The sequence below is a fragment of the Scyliorhinus canicula genome, chromosome 6, assembly GCF_902713615.1.
Source record: "Scyliorhinus canicula chromosome 6, sScyCan1.1, whole genome shotgun sequence".
Taxonomy (NCBI): domain Eukaryota; kingdom Metazoa; phylum Chordata; class Chondrichthyes; order Carcharhiniformes; family Scyliorhinidae; genus Scyliorhinus; species Scyliorhinus canicula.
Window position 1 is genome coordinate 215,732,267 of NC_052151.1, and position 26,802 is coordinate 215,759,068.

The following is a 26,802-nucleotide window of genomic DNA, read 5'->3' on the forward strand; positions in this document are numbered from 1 at the left end:
CTCCTGTGCACCCTCATGCTCTCGTTCCCTCTTGTGTGCTCTCATTCCCTCTTGCGCGCATGCTCGGGCTCTCGCACGCTGCCTCCTCTTGTCTGCCCTCGCTCGCCGCCACCCCTCGCGTGCTCTTCTTTCGCTCGCTCTTGCATGCTTCTCTCATACAGTCATGATGGAATACTGCACTGCCAGATATATCCATCTCGTGCACGAAAAATTAAACCAAGGGCCCATATGCTTGCTTGGGTTCATGTAAATGATCCCTCTAGGATTTGAAAGCAACGCAGTGTAGTCCTGTCTGTTGTTTATCCCTCAATCAGCTTCACAAGATGCCTGGTCACTAACACGTTGCTGTCAGTGAGAGTTTACCGAGTCCGTATTGACTGTAGTTTTTCCTGTAGTGCTGTGGAGACTGCCCTTCAGAAAGTACTTAATTGACTTTAAAGCACTTTGAAGTGCTTGGTGGTCCTGATATAAATGCAGGTCTTCCTTTCTCTGTGTTCTCTCCTTTTTCTCCCCCCACTATCTAATTTCTCACTCATAAACACCCTCTGTCAAGTACATTCACTTTTGTCTCCCCCCCCCCCCCCCCCCCCCCCCAATCCTCATTTTGACTGTGCTCCACTCTCCGGCCTGCCAGTCTGCCCCTTTTTTCTCTCACCTTCTTTCCATCCCTGCGCTGTCTCTTCCTGCGAGTTTCCCCATCTCTCCCTGTCTGTGATGCGCTCTGTTCTTCCCTGCCTCCCTGTTTCTTTTTGTCCCAGACTCTTGACTATCTCTCACTCTCTCATAGTCTCTGTCTCTCTCTCTCTTGCAACCCCAGTAGAGCCCTTACCGGAGCTCCCAGTACTGAAGACAGCCCCTGTGGTTTTGATGAAGACTAAACCAGGCCGAGGGCGATGGAGAGCCAAGAACGCGTATGAGGAGCCGGAGCCAGAGCCCGACCCTGCCCCCGAGTCCCAGTGGGAGACCCATTACTGGGAGAAGGCCTCACCCTCTGCATACCCCACCCCGGAACTTCACGCACACGTGGTCAACAGCCGGGAGCTGGCCAGAGAGCGGCCGGGTGACACAGACCCTGAAATGGAGACTGAGACAATGCAGCTCATTTGCGAATCGGTGCCAGACCCTGACCAGAAGGACGAGAGTATCACGTTGGCTGGTGAGTACAGTAGGAACAATAATGACGTGTGATAACCCCAATCTTAATCCAAAGCCTTTTCTCCCTCACTGCATATCGCACACTGCCGAGGCCGAGTGGCTGTCAGAGTTCCAACTCCCAGACAGCAGCAAAATATGACATTGAGTTGCTAGTTCAGCCCGTCATGGTGACCACACCCCAGGCACCAAACACCCACCCATGCTCTCCACTGCAGCAACTCGCCAAAGTTCCTTTGACAGCACCTTCCAAACCTGCAACCTCTACCTGGAGTGGCAGATGTGGAGGAACACCACCTCCTGCATGTTCCTCCCCAGGTCCCACATCATCCTGACTTGGAACTCTATCATCATTCATTCACTGTGGGGAGACCTACACCTCAGGCACTGCACTGTCACAAGAAAGCAGCTCGTCACCACCTTCTCAAAGACAAAGGATGGAGAAAACAGCCCACTCGGTTAGCACCTTGTCCATCAACTTGGAACGCATTCACTCCATGCACCATCAGGCAGCAGTGCATGCCATATGCAAGATGTACTGCAGCAACTCAAATCAACGCTCTTTCGGCAACACCTCCAAAGCCTGCAACCTCTCCCACCTAGAAGAACAAAGGCAGCAGATGCATCGGCACACCACAACCCAAAGGTGGGTGTCGCTGGCTCGATCACCATTTATTGCTCATTGCCCTTCAGAAGGTGGTGGTGAGCTGCTGTCTTGAACCGCTGGAGTCCCTGAGATGTTGGCACACGCACTGTGCTGTTAGGAAGGGAAGCCCAGGATTTTGACCCTGAGACAGTGAACGAACGACGCTGTATTTTCAAGTGAGGAAGGTGAGTGACTTGGAGGAGAACCTGCAGTAGTGGTGTTCCCATGGATCTACCCCCCCCCCCACTTGCTAAATGGTCGTGGACATGGGTTTGGAAGGTGCCGCCTAAGGGAGCTTGGTGAGGCCCTGCAGTGCATCTTGTAGATGGTAAAATCGACTGTCAATGTTAGTCAGTGGTGGAGGGATTGAATGGGCCCCTCCAGTCCGCTCACCAACCTGATTTGGAAATATTGCCATTCCTTCGTTGTCACTGGGTCAAATCCTGGAACCCCCCTCCCTAACAGCATTGTGGGGGCACCTATACCACACGGCCTGAAGTGGCTCAAGACGGCAGCTCACCGCCACCTTCGCAAGGGACAACTCAGGATTGGCAATAAACATTGGCCGAGCCAGCGATGCCCATATCTTATGAACCAGTAATAATAAATACCTGCCCTACCATCTATCTATCAGACATCTGGAGCTCCCTTGCTGGAAGCACCCATGAGTGGTACTTGAGCACATGGACAGGAGTGATTCAAGAAAGTCTACGAATACATGAAACAAAAAAGAGTGGCCAAGGTAAATATTGATCTTTTCGACTCAAATCAACGAGGTGCTAACCGAGTGGGCTGTTCAGTTCCTCAGCCATTTCCTCATCTCCCATTATTAAAACTCCCTTCTCATTCTCTAAAGGACCAATATTTACTGTTTTTGGGTCAGTCTTCACAGTGGAAGACACAAATAACATGCCAGTGACTAATAGAAATGAGGCTACGACAGGTGAGGACCTTGAGAGGATTGTTATCACTAAGGAGGTAGTGATGGGCAAGCTAATGGGGCTAAAGGTAGACAAGTCTCCTGGCCCTGATGGAATGCATTCCAGAGTGCTAAAAGAGATGGCTAAGGAAAGTGCAAATGCACTCGTGATAATTTACCAAAATTCAATAGACTCTGGGGTGGTCCCGGTGGATTGGAAATTAGCAAACGTGACACCACTGTTTAAAAAAGGAGGTAGGCAGAGAGCGGGTAATTATAGGCCAGTGAGCTTAACTTCAGTAGTAGGGAAGATGCTGGAATCTATCATCAAGGAAGAAATAGGCATCTGGATAGAAATTGTCCCTTTGGGCAGACGCAGCATGGGTTCATAACGGGCAGGTCGTGCCTAACTAATTTAGTGGAATTTTTTGAGGACATTACCAGTGCAGTAGATAACGGGGAGCCAATGGATGTGGTATATCTGGATGTCCAGAAAGCCTTTGACAAGGTGCCATACAAAAGGTTGCTGCATAAGATAAAGATGCATGGCATTAAGGGTAAAGTAATAGCATGGATAGAGGATTGGTTAATTAATAGAAAGCAAAGAGTGGGGATTAATGGGTGTTTCTCTGGTTGGCAATCAGTAGCTAGTGGTGTCCCTCAGGGATCCGTGTTGGGCCCACAATTGTCCACAATTTACATAGATGATTTGGAGTTGGGGACCAAGGGCAATGTGTCCAAGTTTGTAGACGACAGTAAGATGAGTGGTAAAGCGAAAAGTGCAGAGGATACTGGAATTCTGCAGAGGGATTTGGATAGGTTAAGTGAATGGTCTAGGGTCTGGCAGATGGAATACAATGTTGACAAATGTGAGGTTATCCATTTTGGTAGGAATAACAGCAAACGGGATTATTATTTAAATGATAAAATATTAAAGCATGCTGCTGTGCAGAGAGACCTGGGTGTGATCGTGCATGAGTCACAGGTGCAACAGGTGATTAAGAAGGCAAATGAAATTTTCTCCTTCATTGCCAGAGGGATGGAGTTTAAGACTAGGGACGTTATTCTGCAATTGTATAAGGTATTAGTGAGGTCACACCTGGAGTATTGTGTTCAGTTTTGGTCTCCTTACCTGAGAAAGGACGTACTGGCGCAGGAGGGTGTGCAGAGGAGATTCACTAGGTTAATCCCAGAGCTGAAGGTGTTGGATTACGAGGCGACGTTGAGTAGACTGGGACTGTACTCGTTGGAATTTAGAAGGATGAGGGGGGATCTTATAGAAACATATAAAATTATGAAGGGAATAGATAAGATAGATGCGGGTGAAAGCAGAACTAGTGGGCATAGCCTGAAAATAAGGGGAAGTAGATTTAGGACTGAGTTTAGGAGGAACTTCTTCACCCAAAGGGTTGTGAATCTATGGAATTCCTTGCCCAGTGAAGCAGTTGAGGCTCCTTCATTAAATATTTTTAAGGTAAACATAGATAGTTTTTTGAAGAATAAAGGGATTTATGGTTATGCTGATCGGGCCGGAAAGTGGAGCTGAGTCCACAAAAGATCAGCCATGATCTAATTGAATGGCGGAACAGGCTCGAGGGGCCAGATGGCCTACTCCTGCTCCTAGTTCTTATGTTCTTAAAGCAGCTCAACATTGCCTACTGACAAACAGATCAGGATTGGCAATTGGTGCTGGTCTGGCCAGCCATGTCCACAGCTCAAGAAAGAATTTTTAAAAGTATTTATTTATTCATATATTGAGCTTCACTTGCACTTTTTGAAACTGGACTGGCTCAGATGTCTGGCTGGAACCAGGGAACAAAAATAATCAGCCCGGAGTTAGAAACTCTGCAAGCATTTGAGCCAAGTGGACATCCATATTTTATTCAAGCAGAGAGCTACGTTACAATATGTAAATCGACCCGTTGCTCCGATATGGACAAAGAACCGGATCTGATCATTGTTTGACGTCAAAGTCGTACTGCTCAATCTCTTTGCATATATCACACAACACCTCCAAGGGAGCATTTTAGTGACGTTGGGGGAGGGGCAGAGGAGGGGGAAGGTAGTTAACAAGTTACCATCTGTTCATGAGTGTTTTGGGAGAATGTATTGCTTTTCATCAGATTAGAACTCCAGACAAGATTACCCAAAATGGCACAGCCTTGGGTAGAATTTCCCCTCCTCTGTATCTCAAGTCGTTGTTCCCCAGGCACAAAGAAGGAGGAAGTGGCTCCCTGTGTTATATGTTGTGTTCTGCCAGTTCTCGTCTCTTTACCACCTCTTTTCTCTTCTCTCCTATGCCCAGGGTTAGCTGCTGCCGCTGGCCTGCCTGATTCCATCAGAGAGCCGGAACTAGAAAACAGGTGAGAGACAGGCTCGCCTCGGCCTGCTCGTGGTCAAGACTCCAGCCTCCAACTCCCTGAGCCTTTTCCAGCCAACCTTCCCACAAATGCATTATCCCTCCCCCTTGAAGATTCTGGGAGATCGGGCCCAATGCAGGTGCAGGACTGATCTCTGTATATGGTGGGGAGGCAGTTGTGTTCTTGGTAGTCTCAAGACAGGGTGCGATGTTATGCCAGTGTGTGACATTGTATTAAAGAGTTGTTCTGAGTTGTGAAATTCTATAGGTCTGTTATTCCAGGGTCTCACAGTGAAGTGGGGGTTATTCCGAGGTCTGGCAGTTATGTAAGGGTAATTTCAGGGAGTGTCGATGAAGCCGGCGATCCTTCTGGGTGCAAAAGGGGCTGAAATTCTTTGATGTGATTCTGAAGGGCTGTGCTGTGATTTGGTTCGATGGTGAGATTTCCATATTCTGATGGAGGGGGGGGGGGAAGAGGTTAGGCTGTTACATGGTGATGGAGGGACAGAGGATGTTGTTACATCTCTGACTGAGCCCTTGTGTGTTTCTGCAGTGAGGAAGAAGAGCCGGAGTTGGTGGAGACGGATGATGATGTCCCATTCCACGATGATCCCAAAGATGAAATGTACGAACCATCACCACACAGGTAACAAGGCGGAGGCAGAGGAGGTGGCAAACCCCTGCAGTCTGCCCTCTGAACTGCCCTGCCAGTCCTGCCCCTCCATCCTTGTCCACAAATTTGAGACATTCCAGTCATCTTGCTGCAGGCCCAGAATTCCTCCCTTTCCCTTCCCATCTTTTACTCCTTCCTGCTTCACCCCTCCACTCACACCACCATTGTCTGGCAACCTTACCTCCACTGTTAACTACTTCAAAAACCCGCTCTGTCTGCCGCCCCCGCTCGCTCTGTCTGCCGCCCCCGCTCGCTCTGTCTGCCGCCCCCGCTCGCTCTGTCTGCCGCCCCCGCTCGCTCTGTCTGCCGCCCCCGCTGGCTCTGTCTGCCGCCCCCGCTGGCTCTGTCTGCCGCCCCCGCTCGCTCTGTCTGCCGCCCCCGCTCGCTCTGTCTGCCGCCCCCGCTCGCTCTGTCTGCCGCCCCCGCTCGCTCTGTCTGCCGCCCCCGCTCGCTCTGTCTGCCGCCCCCGCTCGCTCTGTCTGCCGCCCCCGCTCGCTCTGTCTGCCGCCCCCGCTCGCTCTGTCTGCCGCCCCCGCTCGCTCTGTCTGCCGCCCCCGCTCGCTCTGTCTGCCGCCCCCGCTCGCTCTGTCTGCCGCCCCCGCTCGCTCTGTCTGCCGCCCCCGCTCGCTCTGTCTGCCGCCCCCGCTCGCTCTGTCTGCCGCCCCCGCTCGCTCTGTCTGCTTGACCGTGCCCACCCAGAGGGGAGTGCACGGATACCGCCTCTCTCCAATGCTCCCTGCCTCCTTCCATTACTCCTCGCTGCCTCTATCGCACTCTATCCTCTCTGGCTCCTTACCTCTGTACCTCTCGCCTCACTGGATGCAAAATGTGATTTTGTGTTGGATGCCGTTCCCTTGGCATGGATCTCCTCCCCTTTGCTTTGCCAGGAGCTCTTATTTGCTATTTGTTCTAATCTTCAGAGAACGTGGGAAACCAAGACGGAAACCACGGAAAGAGAAAGAGAAACTTGAGACAGTGGAGCATGTGGAGCCTCCGAAAAGGTAAAGGCAGCAATAATTTCTCTCTTTGACTGCAGAGCACGCCATTCCATGGCCCTTTTGCGTGATCAGCCCACCCCATTCCACTCGCCCTTCAACCTTCCATCCAACTTCGTTCCATCATCAACTGAACGCCGGGTCATCGGGGACGGTTTTCAAACTGACACTGTTTTGAAAGAGTGGAAGAGGGGATAAACCATTGAAGGAAATGTGCCGATTCTGAAAACGCATTGGGTCCATGGCTTTGAAAATAGCATTAAATAGACAAAAGCAAGGAATGGAGAGGGTTGTGTAAAGCGGTGGGCCCCATTTATAAGGTTCTCAAGGCTGATGTTTCCTCTAATTTTTTTGTCTGCTGTGCATGGCATCTTTGATGCATGGCACCGTACCTTTCTCCTTACTGTACAACTGCATGTGCACGTATCTTGATGGACATTGTTCAAGGGTCTGAGAGAGGGCCAGAGTTAAGTTTGTCACGAGGATGGTATGGACAAAGGGCTTCAGTTCGGCAAAGAGACTAAAGAAATAGCTTACGCACCAGAACCCGGAGGTGTAAAATAGTCTTGATTACTGACCCTCCAGCCAATTGGTTTTCCTCTTTTACTCTGTGAAAACCTCCCAATTTTGGACAGGTCATTAATTTGTCTGAACTACCTCTGCTGTAAGTGAGCAGCTGCAGTTTCTCCACAGACCCCGAGAGCCTCCTTTCATGTGATTGTTCTTGTTAATCTTCTCTGCACCCTCTGAAAGTCCTTGAAATCCTTCTAAAGTATGTTTTCCCGATTGGTGCTCTGCCCGGGGCGTGACTGCTGAAACAGACAGTGACGCTTTTTGCCTGCTAAACTCCGAGGAGAGGCAAATCGACGCAACCTGCCAACTTCGAGCGCAAGCCTATCATCAGCACTCCGTCTCCTTCCTCCCTCGCCTTTCCCTATTCAAAGCTTCCTTGTATGTGTACCTCCTGTGTATGAGCTTCAAAAAGTATTCTAACATGTCTATTCTTGGTGAGCCCAAAACCAGTTGTATTATTACTTGGACCTTCGGGTTAATTGTTGTTTCTTGTCCAAGTGCATATCATATCATTGAGTGTTAGATTTTTACAGCACAAAAAGAGGCCCTGTGGCCCATCGTGTCTGTGCTGCCTATCAAAGAGCGGGAGCTACAAATCGGAGCAGCGATCTAAAAAGCGCGGGAGTTGTGAGTCAGAGCGGTCATTTAAAAAGAGCGGGAGCTGAGAGCCGGAGCAGAGATTTAAAAAGAGCAGGAGTTGCGAGTCAGAGCGGAGATTTAAAATGAGCGGGAGCTGAGAGAGCGGAGATTTAAAATGAGCGAGAGTCAGCGGACATTTAAACAGAGTGGGAGCTGAGAGTCAGAGCTGAGATTTAAAATGAGCGGGAGCTGAGAGTCAGAGCAGAGATTTAAAATGAGCGGGAGCTGAGAGTCAGAGCAGAGATTTAAAATGAGCGGGAGCTGAGAGAGCGGAGATTTAAAATGAGCGGGAGCTGAGAGTCAGTGCGGAGATTTAAAAAGAGCGGGAGGTGAGTCAGAGCGGAGATTTAAAATGAGCGGGAGCTGAGAGTCAGAGCGGAGATTTAAAATGAGCGGGAGGTGAGAGTCAGAGCAGAGATTTAAAATGAGCGGGAGCTGAGAGTCAGAGCGGAGATTTAAAATGAGCGGGAGCTGAGAGTCAGAGCGGAGATTTAAAATGAGCGGGAGGTGAGAGTCAGAGCAGAGATTTAAAATGAGCGGGAGGTGAGAGTCAGAGCGGAGATTTAAAATGAGCGGGAGGTGAGAGTCAGAGCGGAGATTTAAAATGAGCGGGAGCTGAGAGTCAGAGCGGAGATTTAAAATGAGCGGGAGCTGAGAGTCAGAGCGGAGATTTAAAATGAGCGGGAGGTGAGAGTCAGAGCAGAGATTTAAAATGAGTGGGAGGTGAGAGTCAGAGTAGAGATTTAAAATGAGCGGGAGGTGAGAGTCAGAGTAGAGATTTAAAATGAGCGGGAGGTGAGAGTCAGAGCAGAGATTTAAAATGAGCGGGAGGTGAGAGTCAGAGCGGAGATTTAAAAAGACCGGGAGCTGCGAGTCAGAGCAGGAGCTGAGAGGAACACCTCTGAGTAGTGGCTGAGTTTGAAAAATGAAAAACAATCCAGGAGTGACGTTATACGAAAACGGTAAGTTGATTGGTAAGTTCTCTCTTCTTTCAAGAGAGATACAAAAGGGTCCAGAGGGGCAATGTTTTCTCACACAGGGTGGTGAGTGTCTGGAACAATCTGCCAGAGGCAATAGTAGAGGTGGGTACAATTTTGTCATTTTAAAAAACATTTAGACAGTGATATGGGAAATCTGGGTATAGAGGGTTATGGGCCAAATGCAGGCAACTGGGACTCGCTTAGTGGTAAAAACTGTGTGGCATGGACATGTTGGGACGAAGGGCCTTTTTCCATCCTGTGACTCAATCTAAATATGTAAAGATATGTGCCCTATCGAAAGGATAGGCAGAGGGGGCGGGGTTGCATTATTGTAAAGCGATGAACTTAAATCGATTGCAAGAAGCGACATAGGGTCGGAAAACGTTGAATCTGTGTGGATAGAGTTGAGGATCGCAAAGGAAAAAAGACCCTGATTGGACTAAAGTTCAGGCCCCTAGCAGTGGTCAGGATGTGAGGCAGAAAATAAATTAGGAGATAGAAACATAAACATAGAATCATAGAAAATAGAAGTAGGAGGAGGCAATTCGGCTATTTGAGCCTGCTCTGCCATACTTTGATAACTGCTGATTATCGAGTTCAATATCCTGATCCTGCCTCTTTCTCTCCCCCTCCCCCCCCCTCCCTTGATCCCTTTAGCCCAAAGAGCTATATCTAACTACTTGAAATTACACAAAAGGCATATAAGGAAAGCAATATTACAATAATCATGGAGGACTTCAATGTGCAGGGAGACTGAACTGGGAAAATCAGGTTGGTCAAGGATCCCAAGAAAAGGAATTTGTGGAATGTTTGCTTGAGGTTTTTTTGGAGCAGCTTGCGACAGAGCCCACTAGGGAACAAGCAATTCTGTATTTGGTGATGTGTAATGAGGCAGATTTGATTAGCGAACTCAAAGGTGAAGGAACCCTTAGGGGGCAGTGACCACAGTATGGTAGAATTTACCCTGCAGTTTGAGGGGGAGAAGCTGGAATCAGATTAGCGGTCTTACAGTTAAATAAGGGTAAATGGAAAAACATGAGGGAGGAGCTGACCAGAGTTGATTGAAAAGGGAGCCTAGCAGGGAAGACAGTTGAACAGCAATGACAGGAGATTTTGGGGCTTACTCAGGAGAAACAACATAAATTCATCCCAAGGAGGAGGAAACATGCAAAGGAGAGGACAAGGCAACCAAAGGCTGACGAGGCAAGTATAGGACAGCATAAAAGCTAAGGAAAAGCATACACTTTGGTGAGGATTAGTGAGAAGCCTTTAAAAGCGAGCACAGGACAACTAAAAAGCAATAAAGGGGAGAAGAAAAATGTGAGTGCAAGCTAGGTAGTAATATAAAAGAAACACGCAGGAATTTTTTTTCAATGTATAAAAGGTTAGAGAGAAGCACAAATGGACACTGGACCATTGGAAAATGAGGCTGGAGAAGTAGTAACAGGGAACAAAGACCTGGCATATGAATGAATAGGTACCTTGCATCAATCTTCACAGTGGAGGACACCAGTGGCATATCAGACCTTCAAGAGTCGGGGATTGTAGGTGAGTGAAGTGGCCATCACGAAGGGGAAGGTGTTGGGAAAACTGAAAGGCCTGATGGTCGATAAATCACCCGGACCGGATGGACTACACTCCTGGGTTCTGAAGGAGATAGCTGAGGAGATGGCGGAGGCATTGGTGGTGATTTTTCAGGAATAACTGGAGACAGGAAGAGTCCCCAGAGGATTGAAAAATGGCTAATGTAACTGTTTAAGAAGGGAGGGAGGCGGAAGACAGTAAATTATAGGCCGGTTAGCCTGACTTCAGTTGTTGGTGAGATTTTAGAGTTTTATTAAGTGTCACAACACTCCAGGCGAGCGCGTGGTATGTTTCTACTCCCTTCGGCCTCCTTAACCATGTTATCTACCGATCCTGCTGCCTTCAGAGACCTAAGGATATGCACACCAATGTCTGTCTGGTCCTCTGCACTTCCTAACATCCGACCATTCATTGTACATTCCCTTGCCTTGTTAGTCCTCCCAAAATTAACCCTGGCAATTACTCATATGCCTCTTGACTACTTATTGCTGTTTGGACGCTTTAGACCCGAACCTTTTCTCTTGTCCCCGCACTTCAAGTCTTATAACTGTGGCTTCATGAACTCTTGTAACATAGCAGGGATGAGGGACTGCAATTGTGGGGAGACTGGCGAAAATGGGATTGCTCCATCCTTGGAGCAGAGAAGATCCAGAGGTGGTGTTTGACATAATTTCAGAGACTAAACAAGGCTAAGTAGTTTGCTGTCTCGCAAGTGGATCTGAAACTGGAGGTATTAGGTTTAAAGTAACTGGCAAAAGAAATGGAGATAAATTGCTGAGAAATGTTTCTGGACAGAAGCTTGTTGACTTTAGAATGCACTAATTGAGAGTTCCACTGGCATAACAGGCAAAATGACCTCCTGTGCTGTAAGATTCTGAGAGTGCTTCGTCATGGGTAGTTTGCAGCGATACAATATAAACTGCATATTTATGTGGCTGACACTGCAACTCTTCAATCTTTGACAGGAGGCCACGAAGATCCAAAGAAGACAGAGGGCCTCGCCCACCCAAAAAGCGGTAAGTCTAGCCCCAGCGAGTGGGACAGTGACTGATGCACAAGCAGGTGACAGAGGCTTCACCATTGGGGAGTTCTGCTTCCAACATGGGGCAACGCAGTTGTTAGCACTGCTGCTTCACAGCATCAGGGACCCGGATTCGATTCCTGCCTCCGGCGACTGTGTGGAGTTTGCATGCTTTCCCTCCCTGCATCTGCGTGGGTTTCCTCCCACAATACAGAGTTGTATAGCTTAGGTGGATTGGCCATGGTAAATTTCTCCTTAAAGTGGCCAAAGGTTAACGGGGGTTATGCAGATAGGGTGGGGTGCTCTTTTGGAGGGTCGGTGCAGATTCAATTAATTGAGCGGCTGCCTCCTGCACAGTAGGCATTGTATGACAAGACAGGCTGAGGTTTACCACAGATGTGACCATTTCCGTTGAGAGGGCTGTGGGAGATAGAGTGAAGGGGGAAGAGCAGCTGTGAAACACTGCTGCGTGGAAGTAAAAGTCCAGGTTTGTGAATATATGAAATAGGAGCAAAAGTGGGCCATTTGTTCCTCAAACCTGCTCTGCCATTTAATAAGATTGTGGCTGATCTGTTGGTGTTTCAAATTCTACGTTCCCATCTCCCCCTGATAACTCCCTTGCCTAACAAGAATCTATCCACTCCGCCTTAAAAATATTCACTCGCTGCCTTCCTGGACAGAGAGTTCCAAACTCGCACAACTGTCCGAGAAGAAGAAAAGTAATTCTAACTGCTCCCTCCTCTGCCTCAGGAAGAAGCCTCCTATCCAGTACGTGCGCTGTGAGATGGAAGGCTGTGGGACTATCCTCGCTAATCCAAGGTATCTGCAGGTCAGTGCAAACTTAATCCGTTTGGCACACTTCCATTCCTCATTTTTTTTAAACATCTTTTTTATCAAACGTCTTGAACTGCAGCTGCTTGAACGTCCGTGTCATTCTGACCTCGGGAAGGGTCAAACCGCACTTTGTTCCACAGATTTAAAACGGAGTTAAACTGTACTGTGCGACTTAGACCGAATGTAGGGTTAAGCTCATCAGTGCCACACTGATTTAGAAGAGGATTGAACTGTCTCCAGAATGAGGTTAAATGGTGCGCTCTGACTCTGATGCAGAATTGTGTCATATAATGATCAGTAATCGGGTTAAATGTCCGCACTGTCACACATGTAGAAAAGGGGTTAGCAATGGGTTAGCAGTAAAAACAGGAAGTGACCGGCATTTCTGCAGCACCTGTGGAGAGAGAAACAATTTCAGCTCAAGGACCTGCCTTCAGTGCTTGTTTAAAGCTCCAGAATTCAGGCCCTTAACGTGAAATGTGAACCCTGGTCTTTATTGGTAAAAGCTCCCAGACCTGCTGGGTATTTCCTATGTTTTCTGTATGAACTGCAGATTTCCAGAATCGCTGTGTTTTGCTTTTGTTAAATGTTGCAGTGCTGTTCTGTTCCACAAGAGGGTTAAGTTGAGGCATCATTTTGATGGTGTTAAATTGGATTCTGTTAGTCTGCACTGGAATAGGATTAGATAGTAAAGTGTAACTCACATCTGCAATGAGGTTCAACTGTGCAATGTCACACGGATTGAGATCATGGTTAAACAATACATTGTCGCTCTGCTCCAGAAAAGTGTCAACATGCATTATCAATCTGACCTTCAACAGTGTTGTGTACTGTCAGTCTAAACTCAAATAGCTTGAAATTGCAGCGTCACAATGAATTGGAATACGGTTCAAATTTACACTGTTAATCTGATCTAGATTTGAGTTACATTGGGCTCTGATTGTCTGACAAGAAGAGGTTTAGGTCTTGCAGTGTCACTCTGAATAGATTAGGTTTAAACAGAGCAGTGTCACTCAATATATTCAGTTTAAACACAGCAGTGTCACTCTGAATACATTCAGTTTAAACAGAGCAGTGTCACTCTGAATAGATTAGGTTTAAACAGAGCAGTGTCACTGAATAGATTCAGTTTAAACAGAGCAGTGTCACTCTGAATAGATTCAGTTTAAGCAGAGCAGTGTCACTGAATAGATTACGTGTAAACAGAGCCGTGTCACTGAATAGATTCAGTTTAAACAGAGCAGTGTCACTCTGAATAGATTCAGTTTAAACAGAGCAGTATCACTCTGAATAGATTCAGTTTAAACAGAGCTCTGTCACTCTGAATAGGTTAGGTTTAAACAGAGCAGTGTCACTCTGAATAGGTTAGGTTTAAACAGAGCAGTGTCACTCTGAATAGGTTAGGTTTAAACAGAGCAGTGTCACTCTGAATAGATTTAGTTTAAACAGAGCAGTGTCACTGAATAGATTCAGTTTAAACAGAGCAGTATCACTTTGAATAGATTCAGTTTAAACAGAGCTATGTACTCTGAATAGATTCAGTTTAAACAGAGCAGTGTCACTCTGAATAGATTCAGTTCAAACAGAGCAGTGTCACTCTGAATAGATTCAGTTTAAACAGAGCAGTGTCACTCTGAATAGATTCAGTTTAAACAGAGCAGTGTCACTGAATAGATTCAGTTTAAACAGAGCAGTGTCACTGAATAGATTCAGTTTAAACAGAGCTCTGTCACTCTTCATAGATTCAGTTTAAACAGAACAGTGTCACTCTGAATAGATTAGGTTTAAAGAGAGCAGTTTCACTCTGAATAGATTCAGTTTAAACAGAGCAGTGTCACTGAATAGATTCAGTTTAAACAGAGCAGTGTCACTCTGAATAGATTCAGTTTAAAAAGAGCAGTGTCACTCTGAATAGATTCAGTTTAAACAGAGCAGTGTCACTCTGAATAGATTCAGTTTAAAAAGAGCAGTGTCACTCTGAATAGATTCAGTTTAAACAGAGCAGTGTCACTCTGAATAGATTAGGTGTAAGCAGAGCAGTGTCACTGAATAGATTAGGTGTAAGCAGAGCAGTGTCACTCTGAATAGATTCAGTTTAAACAGAGCAGTGTCACTCTGAATAGATTCAGTTTAAACAGAGCAGTGTCACTCTGAACAGATTCAGTTAAAACAGAGCAGTGTAACTCTGAATGGATTCAGTTTAAACAGAGAGCAGTGTCACTCTGAATAGATTTAGTTTAAACAGAGCAGTGTCACTCTGAATAGATTAGATTTAACAGAGCAGTGTCACTCTGAATAGATTAGGTTTAAACAGAGCAGTGTCACTCTGAATAGATTAGGTATAAACAGAGCAGTGTAACTCTGAATGGATTCAGTTTAAACAGAGAGCAGTGTCACTCTGAATAGATTTAGTTTAAACAGAGCAGTGCCACTCTGAATAGATTAGGTTTAAACAGAGCAGTGTCACTCTGAATAGATTAGGTTTAAACAGAGCAGTGTCACTCTGAATAGATTAGGTATAAACAGAGCAGTATCACTCTGAATAGATTCAGTTTAAACAGAGCAGTGTCACTCTGAATAGGTTAGGTATCAACAGAGCAGCATCACTCTGAATAGATTAAGTTTAAACAGAGCAGTGTCACTGAATAGATTCTGTTTAAACAGAGCAGTGTCACTGCATAGATTCAGTTTAAACAGAGCAGTGTCTCTCTGAATAGATTCAGTTTAAACAGAGCAGTGTCACTGAATAGATTAGGTTTAAACAGAGCAGTGTCACTCAATATATTCAGTTTAAACACAGCAGTGTCACTCTGAATAAATTCAGTTTAAACAGAGCAGTGTCACTCTGAATAGATTCAGTTTAAACAGAGCAGTGTCACTCTGAATAGATTCAGTTTAAACAGAGCAGTGTCACTCTGAATAGATTCAGTTTAAACAGAGCAGTGTCACTCTGAATAGATTCAGTTTAAACAGAGCAGTGTCACTCTGAATAGATTCAGTTTAAACAGAGCAGTGTCACTCTGAATAGATTCAGTTTAAACAGAGCAGTGTCACTCTGAATAGATTCAGTTTAAACAGAGAAGTATCACTCTGAATAGATTCAGTTTAAACAGAGCTCTGTCACTCTTCATAGATTCAGTTTAAACAGAGCAGTGTCACTGAATAGATTCAGTTTCAACAGAGCAGTATCACTTTGAATAGATTCAGTTTAAACAGAGCTGTGTACTCTGAATAGATTCAGTTTAAACAGAGCAGTGTCACTCTGAATAGATTCAGTTTAAACAGAGCAGTGTCACTCTGAATAGATTCAGTTTAAACAGAGCAGTGTCACTCTGAATAGATTCAGTTTAAACAGAGCAGTGTCACTGAATAGATTCAGTTTACACAGAGCAGTGTCACTGAATAGATTCAGTTTAAACAGAGCTCTGTCACTCTTCATAGATTTAGTTTAAACAGAGCAGTGTCACTCTGAATAGATTCAGTTTAAACAGAGCAGTGTCACTGAATAGATTCAGTTTAAACAGAGCAGTGTCACTCTGAATAGATTCAGTTTAAACAGAGCAGTGTCACTGAATAGATTCAGTTTAAACAGAGCAGTGTCACTCTGAATAGATTCAGTTTAAAAAGAGCAGTGTCACTCTGAACAGATTCAGTTTATCAGAGCAGTGTCACTCTGAATAGATTCAGTTTAAACAGAGCAGTGTCACTCTGAATAGATTAGATTTAAACAGAGCAGTGTCACTCTGAATAGATTAGGTTTAAACAGAGCAGTGTCACTCTGAATAGATTAGGTTTAAACAGAGCAGTGTCACTCTGAATAGATTAGGTATAAACAGAGCAGTATCACTCTGAATAGGTTAGGTATCAACAGAGCAGCATCACTCTGAATAGATTCAGTTTAAACAGAGCAGTGTCACTGAATAGATTCAGTTTAAACAGAGCAGTTTCACTCTGAATAGATTCAGTTTAAACAGAGCAGTGTAACTCTGAATGGATTCAGTTTAAACAGAGAGCAGTGTCACTCTGAATAGATTTAGTTTAAACAGAGCAGTGCCACTCTGAATAGATTAGGTTTAAACAGAGCAGTGTCACTCTGAATAGATTAGGTTTAAACAGAGCAGTGTCACTCTGAATAGGTTAGGTATCAACAGAGCAGCATCACTCTGAATAGATTAAGTTTAAACAGAGCAGTGTCACTCTGAATAGATTCAGTTTAAACAGAGCAGTGTCACTGAATAGATTCTGTTTAAACAGAGCAGTGTCACTGAATAGATTCTGTTTAAACAGAGCAGTGTCACTGAATAGATTCAGTTTAAACAGAGCAGTGTCACTGCATAGATTCAGTTTAAACAGAGCAGTGTCTCTCTGAATAGATTCAGTTTAAACAGAGCAGTGTCACTGAATAGATTCAGTTTAAACAGAGCAGTGTCACTCTGAATAGATTCAGTTTAAACAGAGCAGTGTCACTCTGAATAGATTCAGTTTAAACAGAGCAGTGTCACTCTGAATAGATTCAGTTTAAACAGAGCAGTGTCACTGAATAGATTCAGTTTAAACAGAGCAGTGTCATTGAATAGATTCAGTTTAAACAGAGCAGTGTCACTCTGAATAGATTAGGTTTAAAGAGAGCAGTTTCACTCTGAATAGATTCAGTTTAAACAGAGCAGTGTCACTGCATAGATTCAGTTTAAACAGAGCAGTGTCTCTCTGAATAGATTCAGTTTAAACAGAGCAGTGTCACTGAATAGATTCAGTTTAAACAGAGCAGTGTCACTCTGAATAGATTCAGTTCAAACAGAGCAGTGTCACTCTGAATAGATTCAGTTTTAACAGAGCAGTGTAACTCTGAATGGATTCAGTTTAAACAGAGAGCAGTGTCACTCTGAATAGATTTAGTTTAAACAGAGCAGTGTCACTCTGAATAGATTAGATTTAAACAGAGCAGTTTCACTCTGAATAGATTAGGTATAAACAGAGCAGTGTCACTCTGAATAGATTCAGTTTAAACAGAGCAGTGTCACTCTGAATAGATTCAGTTAAAACAGAGCAGTGTAACTCTGAATGGATTCAGTTTAAACAGAGAGCAGTGTCACTCTGAATAGATTTAGTTTAAACAGAGCAGTACCACTCTGAATAGATTAGGTTTAAACAGAGCAGTGTCACTGAATAGATTCAGTTTAAACAGAGCTCTGTCACTCTTCATAGATTCAGTTTAAACAGAACAGTGTCACTCTGAATAGATTAGGTTTAAAGAGAGCAGTTTCACTCTGAATAGATTCAGTTTAAACAGAGCAGTGTCACTGAATAGATTCAGTTTAAACAGAGCAGTGTCACTCTGAATAGATTCAGTTTAAAAAGAGCAGTGTCACTCTGAATAGATTCAGTTTAAACAGAGCAGTGTCACTCTGAATAGATTCAGTTTAAAAAGAGCAGTGTCACTCTGAATAGATTCAGTTTAAACAGAGCAGTGTCACTCTGAATAGATTAGGTGTAAGCAGAGCAGTGTCACTGAATAGATTAGGTGTAAGCAGAGCAGTGTCACTCTGAATAGATTCAGTTTAAACAGAGCAGTGTCACTCTGAATAGATTCAGTTTAAACAGAGCAGTGTCACTCTGAATAGATTCAGTTAAAACAGAGCAGTGTAACTCTGAATGGATTCAGTTTAAACAGAGAGCAGTGTCACTCTGAATAGATTTAGTTTAAACAGAGCAGTGTCACTCTGAATAGATTAGATTTAACAGAGCAGTGTCACTCTGAATAGATTAGGTTTAAACAGAGCAGTGTCACTCTGAATAGATTAGGTATAAACAGAGCAGTGTAACTCTGAATGGATTCAGTTTAAACAGAGAGCAGTGTCACTCTGAATAGATTTAGTTTAAACAGAGCAGTGCCACTCTGAATAGATTAGGTTTAAACAGAGCAGTGTCACTCTGAATAGATTAGGTTTAAACAGAGCAGTGTCACTATGAATAGATTAGGTATAAACAGAGCAGTATCACTCTGAATAGATTCAGTTTAAACAGAGCAGTGTCACTCTGAATAGGTTAGGTATCAACAGAGCAGCATCACTCTGAATAGATTAAGTTTAAACAGAGCAGTGTCACTGAATAGATTCTGTTTAAACAGAGCAGTGTCACTGCATAGATTCAGTTTAAACAGAGCAGTGTCTCTCTGAATAGATTCAGTTTAAACAGAGCAGTGTCACTGAATAGATTAGGTTTAAACAGAGCAGTGTCACTCAATATATTCAGTTTAAACACAGCAGTGTCACTCTGAATAAATTCAGTTTAAACAGAGCAGTGTCACTCTGAATAGATTCAGTTTAAACAGAGCAGTGTCACTCTGAATAGATTCAGTTTAAACAGAGCAGTGTCACTCTGAATAGATTCAGTTTAAACAGAGCAGTGTCACTCTGAATAGATTCAGTTTAAACAGAGCAGTGTCACTCTGAATAGATTCAGTTTAAACAGAGCAGTGTCACTCTGAATAGATTCAGTTTAAACAGAGCAGTGTCACTCTGAATAGATTCAGTTTAAACAGAGAAGTATCACTCTGAATAGATTCAGTTTAAACAGAGCTCTGTCACTCTTCATAGATTCAGTTTAAACAGAGCAGTGTCACTGAATAGATTCAGTTTCAACAGAGCAGTATCACTTTGAATAGATTCAGTTTAAACAGAGCTGTGTACTCTGAATAGATTCAGTTTAAACAGAGCAGTGTCACTCTGAATAGATTCAGTTTAAACAGAGCAGTGTCACTCTGAATAGATTCAGTTTAAACAGAGCAGTGTCACTCTGAATAGATTCAGTTTAAACAGAGCAGTGTCACTGAATAGATTCAGTTTAAACAGAGCAGTGTCACTGAATAGATTCAGTTTAAACAGAGCTCTGTCACTCTTCATAGATTTAGTTTAAACAGAGCAGTGTCACTCTGAAAAGATTCAGTTTAAACAGAGCAGTGTCACTGAATAGATTCAGTTTAAACAGAGCAGTGTCACTCTGAATAGATTCAGTTTAAACAGAGCAGTGTCACTGAATAGATTCAGTTTAAACAGAGCAGTGTCACTCTGAATAGATTCAGTTTAAAAAGAGCAGTGTCACTCTGAACAGATTCAGTTTATCAGAGCAGTGTCACTCTGAATAGATTCAGTTTAAACAGAGCAGTGTCACTCTGAATAGATTAGGTTTAAACAGAGCAGTGTCACTCTGAATAGATTAAGTTTAAACAGAGCAGTGTCACTCTGAATAGATTAGGTTTAAACAGAGCAGTGTCACTCTGAATAGATTAGGTATAAACAGAGCAGTAGTCACTCTGAATAGTTAGGTTTAAACAGAGCAGCATCACTCTGAATAGATTCAGTTTAAACAGAGCACTCACTGAATTGATTTGGTTTAAACAGAGCAGTGTCACTGAATCGATTCAGTTTAAACAGAGCAGTATCACTCTGAATAGGATTCAGTTTAAACAGAGCAGTGTCACTCTGAATAGATTAGTTTAAACAGAGCAGTATCACTCTGAATAGATCAGTTTAAACAGAGCAGTGTCACTCTGAATAGATTCAGTTTAAACAGAGCAGTGTCACTCTGAATAGGTTAGGTATCAACAGAGCAGCATCACTCTGAATAGCTTAAGTTTAAACAGAGCAGTGTCACTCTGAATAGATTCAGTTTAAACAGAGCAGTGTCACTCGAATAGATTCTAGTTTAAACAGAGCAGTGTCACTCTGAATAGATTTAGTTTAAACAGAGCAGTGTCACTGAATAGATTCAGTTTAAACAGAGCAGTGTCACTGAATAGATTCAGTTTAAACAGAGCAGTGTCACTCTGAATAGATTCAGTTTAAACAGAGCAGTGTCTCTCTGAATAGATTCAGTTTAAACAGAGCAGTGTCACTGAATAGATTCAGTTTAAACAGAGCAGTGTCACTCTGAATAGATTCAGTTCAAACAGAGCAGTGTCACTCTGAATAGATTCAGTTTAAACAGAGCAGTGTCACTCTGAATAGATTCAGTTTAAACAGAGCAGTGTCACTGAATAGATTCAGTTTAAACAGAGCAGTGTCATTGAATAGATTCAGTTTAAACAGAGCAGTGTCACTCTGAATAGATTAGGTTTAAAGAGAGCAGTTTCACTCTGAATAGATTCAGTTTAAACAGAGCAGTGTCACTGCATAGATTCAGTCTAAAAAGAGCAGTGTGCCTCTGAATAGATTCAGTTTAAACAGAGCAGTGTCACTGAATAGATTCAGTTTAAACAGAGCAGTGTCACTCTGAATAGATTCAGTTTAAACAGAGCAGTGTCACTCTGAATAGATTCAGTTTAACAGAGCAGTGTCACTCTGAATGGATTCAGTTTAAACAGAGAGCAGTGTCACTCTGAATAGATTTAGTTTAAACAGAGCAGTGTCACTCTGAATAGATTAGATTTAAACAGAGCAGTTTCACTCTGAATAGATTAGGTATAAACAGAGCAGTGTCACTCTGAATAGATTCAGTTTAAACAGAGCAGTGTCACTCTGAATAGATTCAGTTTAAACAGAGCAGTGTCAATCTGAATTGATTCAGTTTAAACAGAGCAGTGTCAGTCTGAATCAATTCAGTTTAAACAGAGCAGTAGCACTCTGAATATATTATGTTTAAACTGAGCAGTGTCACTCTGAATAGATTAGGTTTAAACAGAGCAGTGTCACTCTGAATAGATTAGGTATAAACAGAGCAGTATCACTCTGAATAGATTCAGTTTAAACAGAGCAGTGTCACTCTGAATAGATTCAGTTTTAACAGAGCAGTGTCACTCTGAATAGATTAGGTATAAACAGAGCAGTGTCACTCTGAATAGATTAAGTTTAAACAGAGCAGTGTCACTGAATAGATTCTGTTTAAACAGAGCAGTGTCACTGAATAGATTCAGTTTAACAGAGCAGTGTCACTGCATAGATTCAGTTTAAACAGAGCAGTGTCTCTCTGAATAGATTCAGTTTAAACAGAGCAGTGTCACTGAATAGATTAGGTTTAAACAGAGCAGTGTCACTCAATATATTCAGTTTAAACACAGCAGTGCCACTCTGAATAAATTCAGTTTAAACAGAGCAGTGTCACTCTGAATAGATTCAGTTTAAACAGAGCAGTGTCACTCTTAATAGATTCAGTTTAAACAGAGAAGTATCACTCTGAATAGATTCAGTTTAAACAGAGCTCTGTCACTCTGAATAGGTTAGGTTTAAACAGAGCAGTGTCACTCTGAATAGATTTAGTTTAAACAGAGCAGTGTCACTGAATAGATTCAGTTTCAACAGAGCAGTATCACTTGAATAGATTCAGTTTAAACAGAGCTGTGTACTCTGAATAGATTCAGTTTAAACAGAGCAGTGTCACTCTGAATAGATTCAGTTCAAACAGAGCAGTGTCACTCTGAATAGATTCAGTTTAAACAGAGCAGTGTCACTCTGAATAGATTCAGTTTAAACAGAGCAGTGTCACTGAATAGATTCAGTTTAAACAGAGCAGTGTCACTGAATAGATTCAGTTTAAACAGAGCTCTGTCACTCTTCATAGATTCAGTTTAAACAGAACAGTGTCACTCTGAATAGATTAGGTTTAAAGAGAGCAGTTTCACTCTGAATAGATTCAGTTTAAACAGAGCAGTGTCACTGAATAGATTCAGTTTAAACAGAGCAGTGTCACTCTGAATAGATTCAGTTTAAACAGAGCAGTGTCACTGAATAGATTCAATTTAAACAGGGCAGTGCCATTCTGAATAGATGAGTTAAAACAGAGCAGTGTAACTCTGAATGGATTCAGTTTAAACAGAGCAGTGTCACTCTGGATAGATTAGGTGTAAACCAAGCTTTGTCACTCTGAATAGATTAGGTTTAAACAGAGCAGTGTCACTCTGAATAGATTCAGTTTAAACAGAGCAGTGTCACTCTGAATAGATTCAGTTTAACAGAGCAGTGTCACTCTGAATAGATTCAGTTTAAACAGAGCAGTGTCACTCTGAATAGATTAGGTATAAACAGAGCAGTGTCAATCTGAATAGATTAGGTTTAAACAGAGCAGTGTCACTCTGAATAGATTGAGTTGAAACAGAGCAGTGTCACTCTGAATAGATTCAGTTTAAACAGAGCAGTGTCACTGAATAGATTCTGTTTAAACAGAGCAGTGTCACTCTGAATAGATTCAGTTTAAACAGAGCAGTGTCACTCTGAATTGATTCAGTTTAAACAGAGCATTGTCACTTTGAATTGATTCAGTTTAAACAGAGCATTGTCACTTTGAATAGATTCAGTTTAAACAGAGCAGTGTCACTATGAATGAATTCAGTTTAAACAGAGCAGTCTCACTGAATAGATTCAGTTTAATCAGAGCAGTGTCACTCTGAATAGATTCAGTTTAAAACAGAGCAGTGTAACTCTGAATAGATTCAGTTTAAACAGAGCAGTGTCACTCTGAATAGATTCAGTTTAAACAGAGCAGTGTCACTCTGAATAGATTCAGTTTAAACAGAGCAGTGTCACTCTGAATAGATTCAGTTTAAACAGAGCCGTGTCACTGAATAGATTCAGTTTAAACAGAGCAGTGTCACTCTGAATAGATTCAGTTTAAACAGAGCAGTGTCACTCTGAATAGATTAGGTTTAAACAGAGCAGTGTCACTCTGAATAGATTCAGTTTAAACAGAGCAGTGTCACTCTGAATAGATTCAGATTAAGCAGAGCAGTGTCACTGAATAGATTCAGTTTAAACAGAGCAGTGTCACTGAAATAGATTCAGTTTAAACAGAAGCAGTGTCACTCTGAATAGATTCAGTTTAAACAGAACAGTGTCACTCTGAATAGATTAGGTTTAAACAGAGCAGTGTCACTCTGAATAGATTCAGTTTAAACAGAGCAGTGTAACTCTGAATGGATTCATTTTAAACAGAGCGGTGTCACTGAATAGATTCAGTTTAAACAGAGCAGTGTCACTGAATAGATTCAGTTTAAACAGAGCAGTGTCACTCTGAATAGATTCAGTTTAAACAGAGCAGTGTCACTCTGAATAGATTCAGTTTCAACAAAGTTGTGTCACTCTGAATAGATGAGGTTTAAACAGAGCAGTGTCACTCTGAATAGATTCAGTTTAAACAGAGCAGTGTCACTCTGAATAGATTCAGTTTCAACAGAGCAGTGTCACTGAATAGATTCAGTTTAAACAGAGCTCTGTCACTCTTCATAGATTCAGTTTAAACAGAGCAGTGTCACTCTGAATAGATTCAGTTTAAACAGAGCAGTGTCACTCTGAATAGATTCAGTTTAAACAGAGCAGTGTCACTGAATAGATTCAGTTTAAACAGAGCAGTGTCACTGAATAGATTCAGTTTAAACAGAGCTCTGTCACTCTTCATAGATTCAGTTTAAACAGAACAGTGTCACTCTGAATAGATTAGGTTTAAACAGAGCAGTGTCACTCTGAATAGATTCAGTTTAAACAGAGCAGTGTCACTGAATAGATTCAGTTTAAACAGAGCAGTGTCACTCTGAATAGATTCAGTTTAAAAAGAGCAGTGTCACTCTGAATAGATTCAGTTTAAACAGAGCAGTGTCACTCTGAATAGATTCAGTTTAAACAGAGCAGTGTCACTCTGAATAGATTCAGTTTAAACAGAGCAGTGTCACTCTGAATAGATTCAGTTAAACAGAGCAGTGTCACTCTGAATAGATTCAGTTTAAACAGAGCAGTGTCACTCTGAATAGATTCAGTTTAAACAGAGCAGTGTCACTCTGAATAGATTAGATTTAAACAGAGCAGTGTCACTCTGAATAGATTCAGTTTAAACAGAGCAGTGTCACTCTGAATAGATTAGGTTAAACAGAGCAGTGTCACTCTGAATAGATTCAGTTTAAACAGAGCAGTGTCACTCTGAATAGATTCAGTTTAAACAGAGCAGTGTCACTCTGAATAGATTAGGTATAAACAGAGCAGTATCACTCTGAATAGATTCAGTTTAAACAGAGCAGTGTCACTCTGAATAGATTCAGTTTTAACAGAGCAGTGTCACTCTGAATAGATTCAGTTTAAACAGAGCAGTGTCACTCTGAATAGATTCAGTTTAAACAGAGCAGTGTCATCTGAATAGATGTGGTTTAAACAGAGCAGTGTCACTGAATAGATTCAGTTTAAACGGTGCAGTGTCACTGCATAGATTCAGTCTAAAAAGAGCATTGTCACTCTGCATAGATTCAGTTTCAACAGAAGCAGTGTCATCTGAATAGATTAGGTTTAAAGAGAACAGTGTCACTCTGAATAGATTCAGTTTTAACAGAGCAGTGTCACTCTGAATAGATTCAGTTTAAACAGAGCAGTGTCACTCTGAATAGATTCAGTTTAAACAGAGCAGTGTCACTCTGAATAGATTCAGTTTAAACAGAGCAGTGTCACTCTGAATAGATTCAGTTTAAAAAGAGCAGTGTCCCTCTGAACAGATTCATTTCAAACAGAGCAGTGTCACTCTGAATAGATTCAGTTTAAACAGAGCAGTGTCACTCTGAATAGATTAGATTTAAACAGAGCAGTGTCACTCTGAATAGATTAGGTTTAAACAGAGCAGTGTCACTCTGAATAGATTAGGTATAAACAGAGCAGTGTCACTCTGAATAGATTCAGTTTAAACAGAGCAGTGTCACTCTGAATAGATTCAGTTAAAACAGAGCAGTGTAACTCTGAATGGATTCAGTTTAAACAGAGAGCAGTGTCACTCTGAATAGATTAGTTTAAACAGAGCAGTGCCACTCTGAATAGATTAGGTTTAAACAGAGCAGTGTCACTCTGAATAGATTAGGTTTAAACAGAGCAGTGTCACTCTGAATAGATTAGGTATAAACAGAGCAGTATCACTCTGAATAGATTCAGTTTAAACAGAGCAGTGTCACTCTGAATAGATTCAGTTTTAACAGAGCAGTGTCACTCTGAATAGGTTAGGTATCAACAGAGCAGCATCACTCTGAATAGATTAAGTTTAAACAGAGCAGTGTCACTCTTAATAGATTCAGTTTAAACAGAGCAGTGTCACTGAATAGATTCTGTTTAAACAGAGCAGTGTCACTGAATAGATTCAGTTTAAACAGAGCAGTGTCACTGCATAGATTCAGTTTAAACAGAGCAGTGTCTCTCTGAATAGATTCAGTTTAAACAGAGCAGTGTCACTGAATAGATTCAGTTTAAACAGAGCAGTGTCACTCTGAATAGATTCAGTTCAAACAGAGCAGTGTCACTCTGAATAGATTCAGTTTAAACAGAGCAGTGTCACTCTGAATAGATTCAGTTTAAACAGAGCAGTGTCACTGAATAGATTCAGTTTAAACAGAGCAGTGTCATTGAATAGATTCAGTTTAAACAGAGCAGTGTCATTGAATAGATTCAGTTTAAACAGAGCTCTGTCACTCTTCATAGATTCAGTTTAAACAGAACAGTGTCACTCTGAATAGATTAGGTTTAAAGAGAGCAGTTTCACTCTGAATAGATTCAGTTTAAACAGAGCAGTGTCACTGAATAGATTCAGTTTAAACAGAGCAGTGTCACTCTGAATAGATTCAGTTAAAACAGAGCAGTGTAACTCTGAATGGATTCAGTTTAAACAGAGAGCAGTGTCACTCTGAATAGATTTAGTTTAAACAGAGCAGTGTCACTCTGAATAGATTAGATTTAAACAGAGCAGTTTCACTCTGAATAGATTAGGTTTAAACAGAGCAGTGTCACTCTGAATAGATTAGGTATAAACAGAGCAGTGTCACTCTGAATAGATTCAGTTTAAAAAGAGCAGTGTCACTCTGAATAGATTCAGTTAAAACAGAGCAGTGTAACTCTGAATGGATTCAGTTTAAACAGAGAGCAGTGTCACTCTGAATAGATTTAGTTTAAACAGAGCAGTGCCACTCTGAATAGATTCAGTTTAAACAGAGCAGTGTCACTCTGAATAGATTAGGTTTAAACAGAGCAGTGTCACTCTGAATAGATTATGTTTAAACAGAGCAGTGTCACTCTGAATAGATTAGGTTAAACAGAGCAGTGTCACTCTGATAGATTAGGTATAAACAGAGCAGTGTCACTCTGAATAGATTAGAGTTTAAAGAGAGCAGTGTCACTCTGAATAGTTTCAGTTTAACAGAGCAGTGTCACTCTGAATAGATTCTGTTTAAACAGAGCTGTGTCACTCTGAATAGATTCAGTTTAAACAGAGCATTGTCCCTCTCAATAGATTTGATTTAAACGGAGCAGTGTCACTTTGATAGGTTCAGTTTAAACGGTGCAGTGTCACTGCATAGATTCAGTCTAAAAAGAGCAGTGTGCCTCTGAATAGATTTCAGTTTAAACAGAGCAGTGTCACTCTGAATAGATTCAGTTTAAACAGAGCAGTGTCACCTGCATAGATTCAGTTAAACAGAGCAGT

At 42.4% G+C, this 26,802-nt stretch overlaps 1 protein-coding gene across 8 annotated transcripts in view; it reads left to right on the plus strand.

Annotated features, from left to right (window-relative positions):
- The window catches only part of LOC119967867 (E3 ubiquitin-protein ligase ZFP91-like), a 125,352-nt gene that overhangs the window by 71,720 nt on the left and 26,830 nt on the right, over positions 1-26,802 (plus strand). For 2 of the 8 annotated variants that reach the window (XM_038800928.1, XM_038800932.1), the window contains 6 exons: positions 788-1,156; positions 5,023-5,080; positions 5,630-5,722; positions 6,670-6,750; positions 11,486-11,536; positions 12,292-12,370. In XM_038800928.1, coding sequence (XP_038656856.1) covers positions 788-1,156; positions 5,023-5,080; positions 5,630-5,722; positions 6,670-6,750; positions 11,486-11,536; positions 12,292-12,370 — 731 coding nt within the window. The remainder of the gene's footprint in view (positions 1-787; positions 1,157-5,022; positions 5,081-5,629; positions 5,723-6,669; positions 6,751-11,485; positions 11,537-12,291; positions 12,371-26,802) is intronic. The other 6 variants (XM_038800930.1, XM_038800934.1, XM_038800931.1 and 3 more) reach the window with 4 other exon arrangements.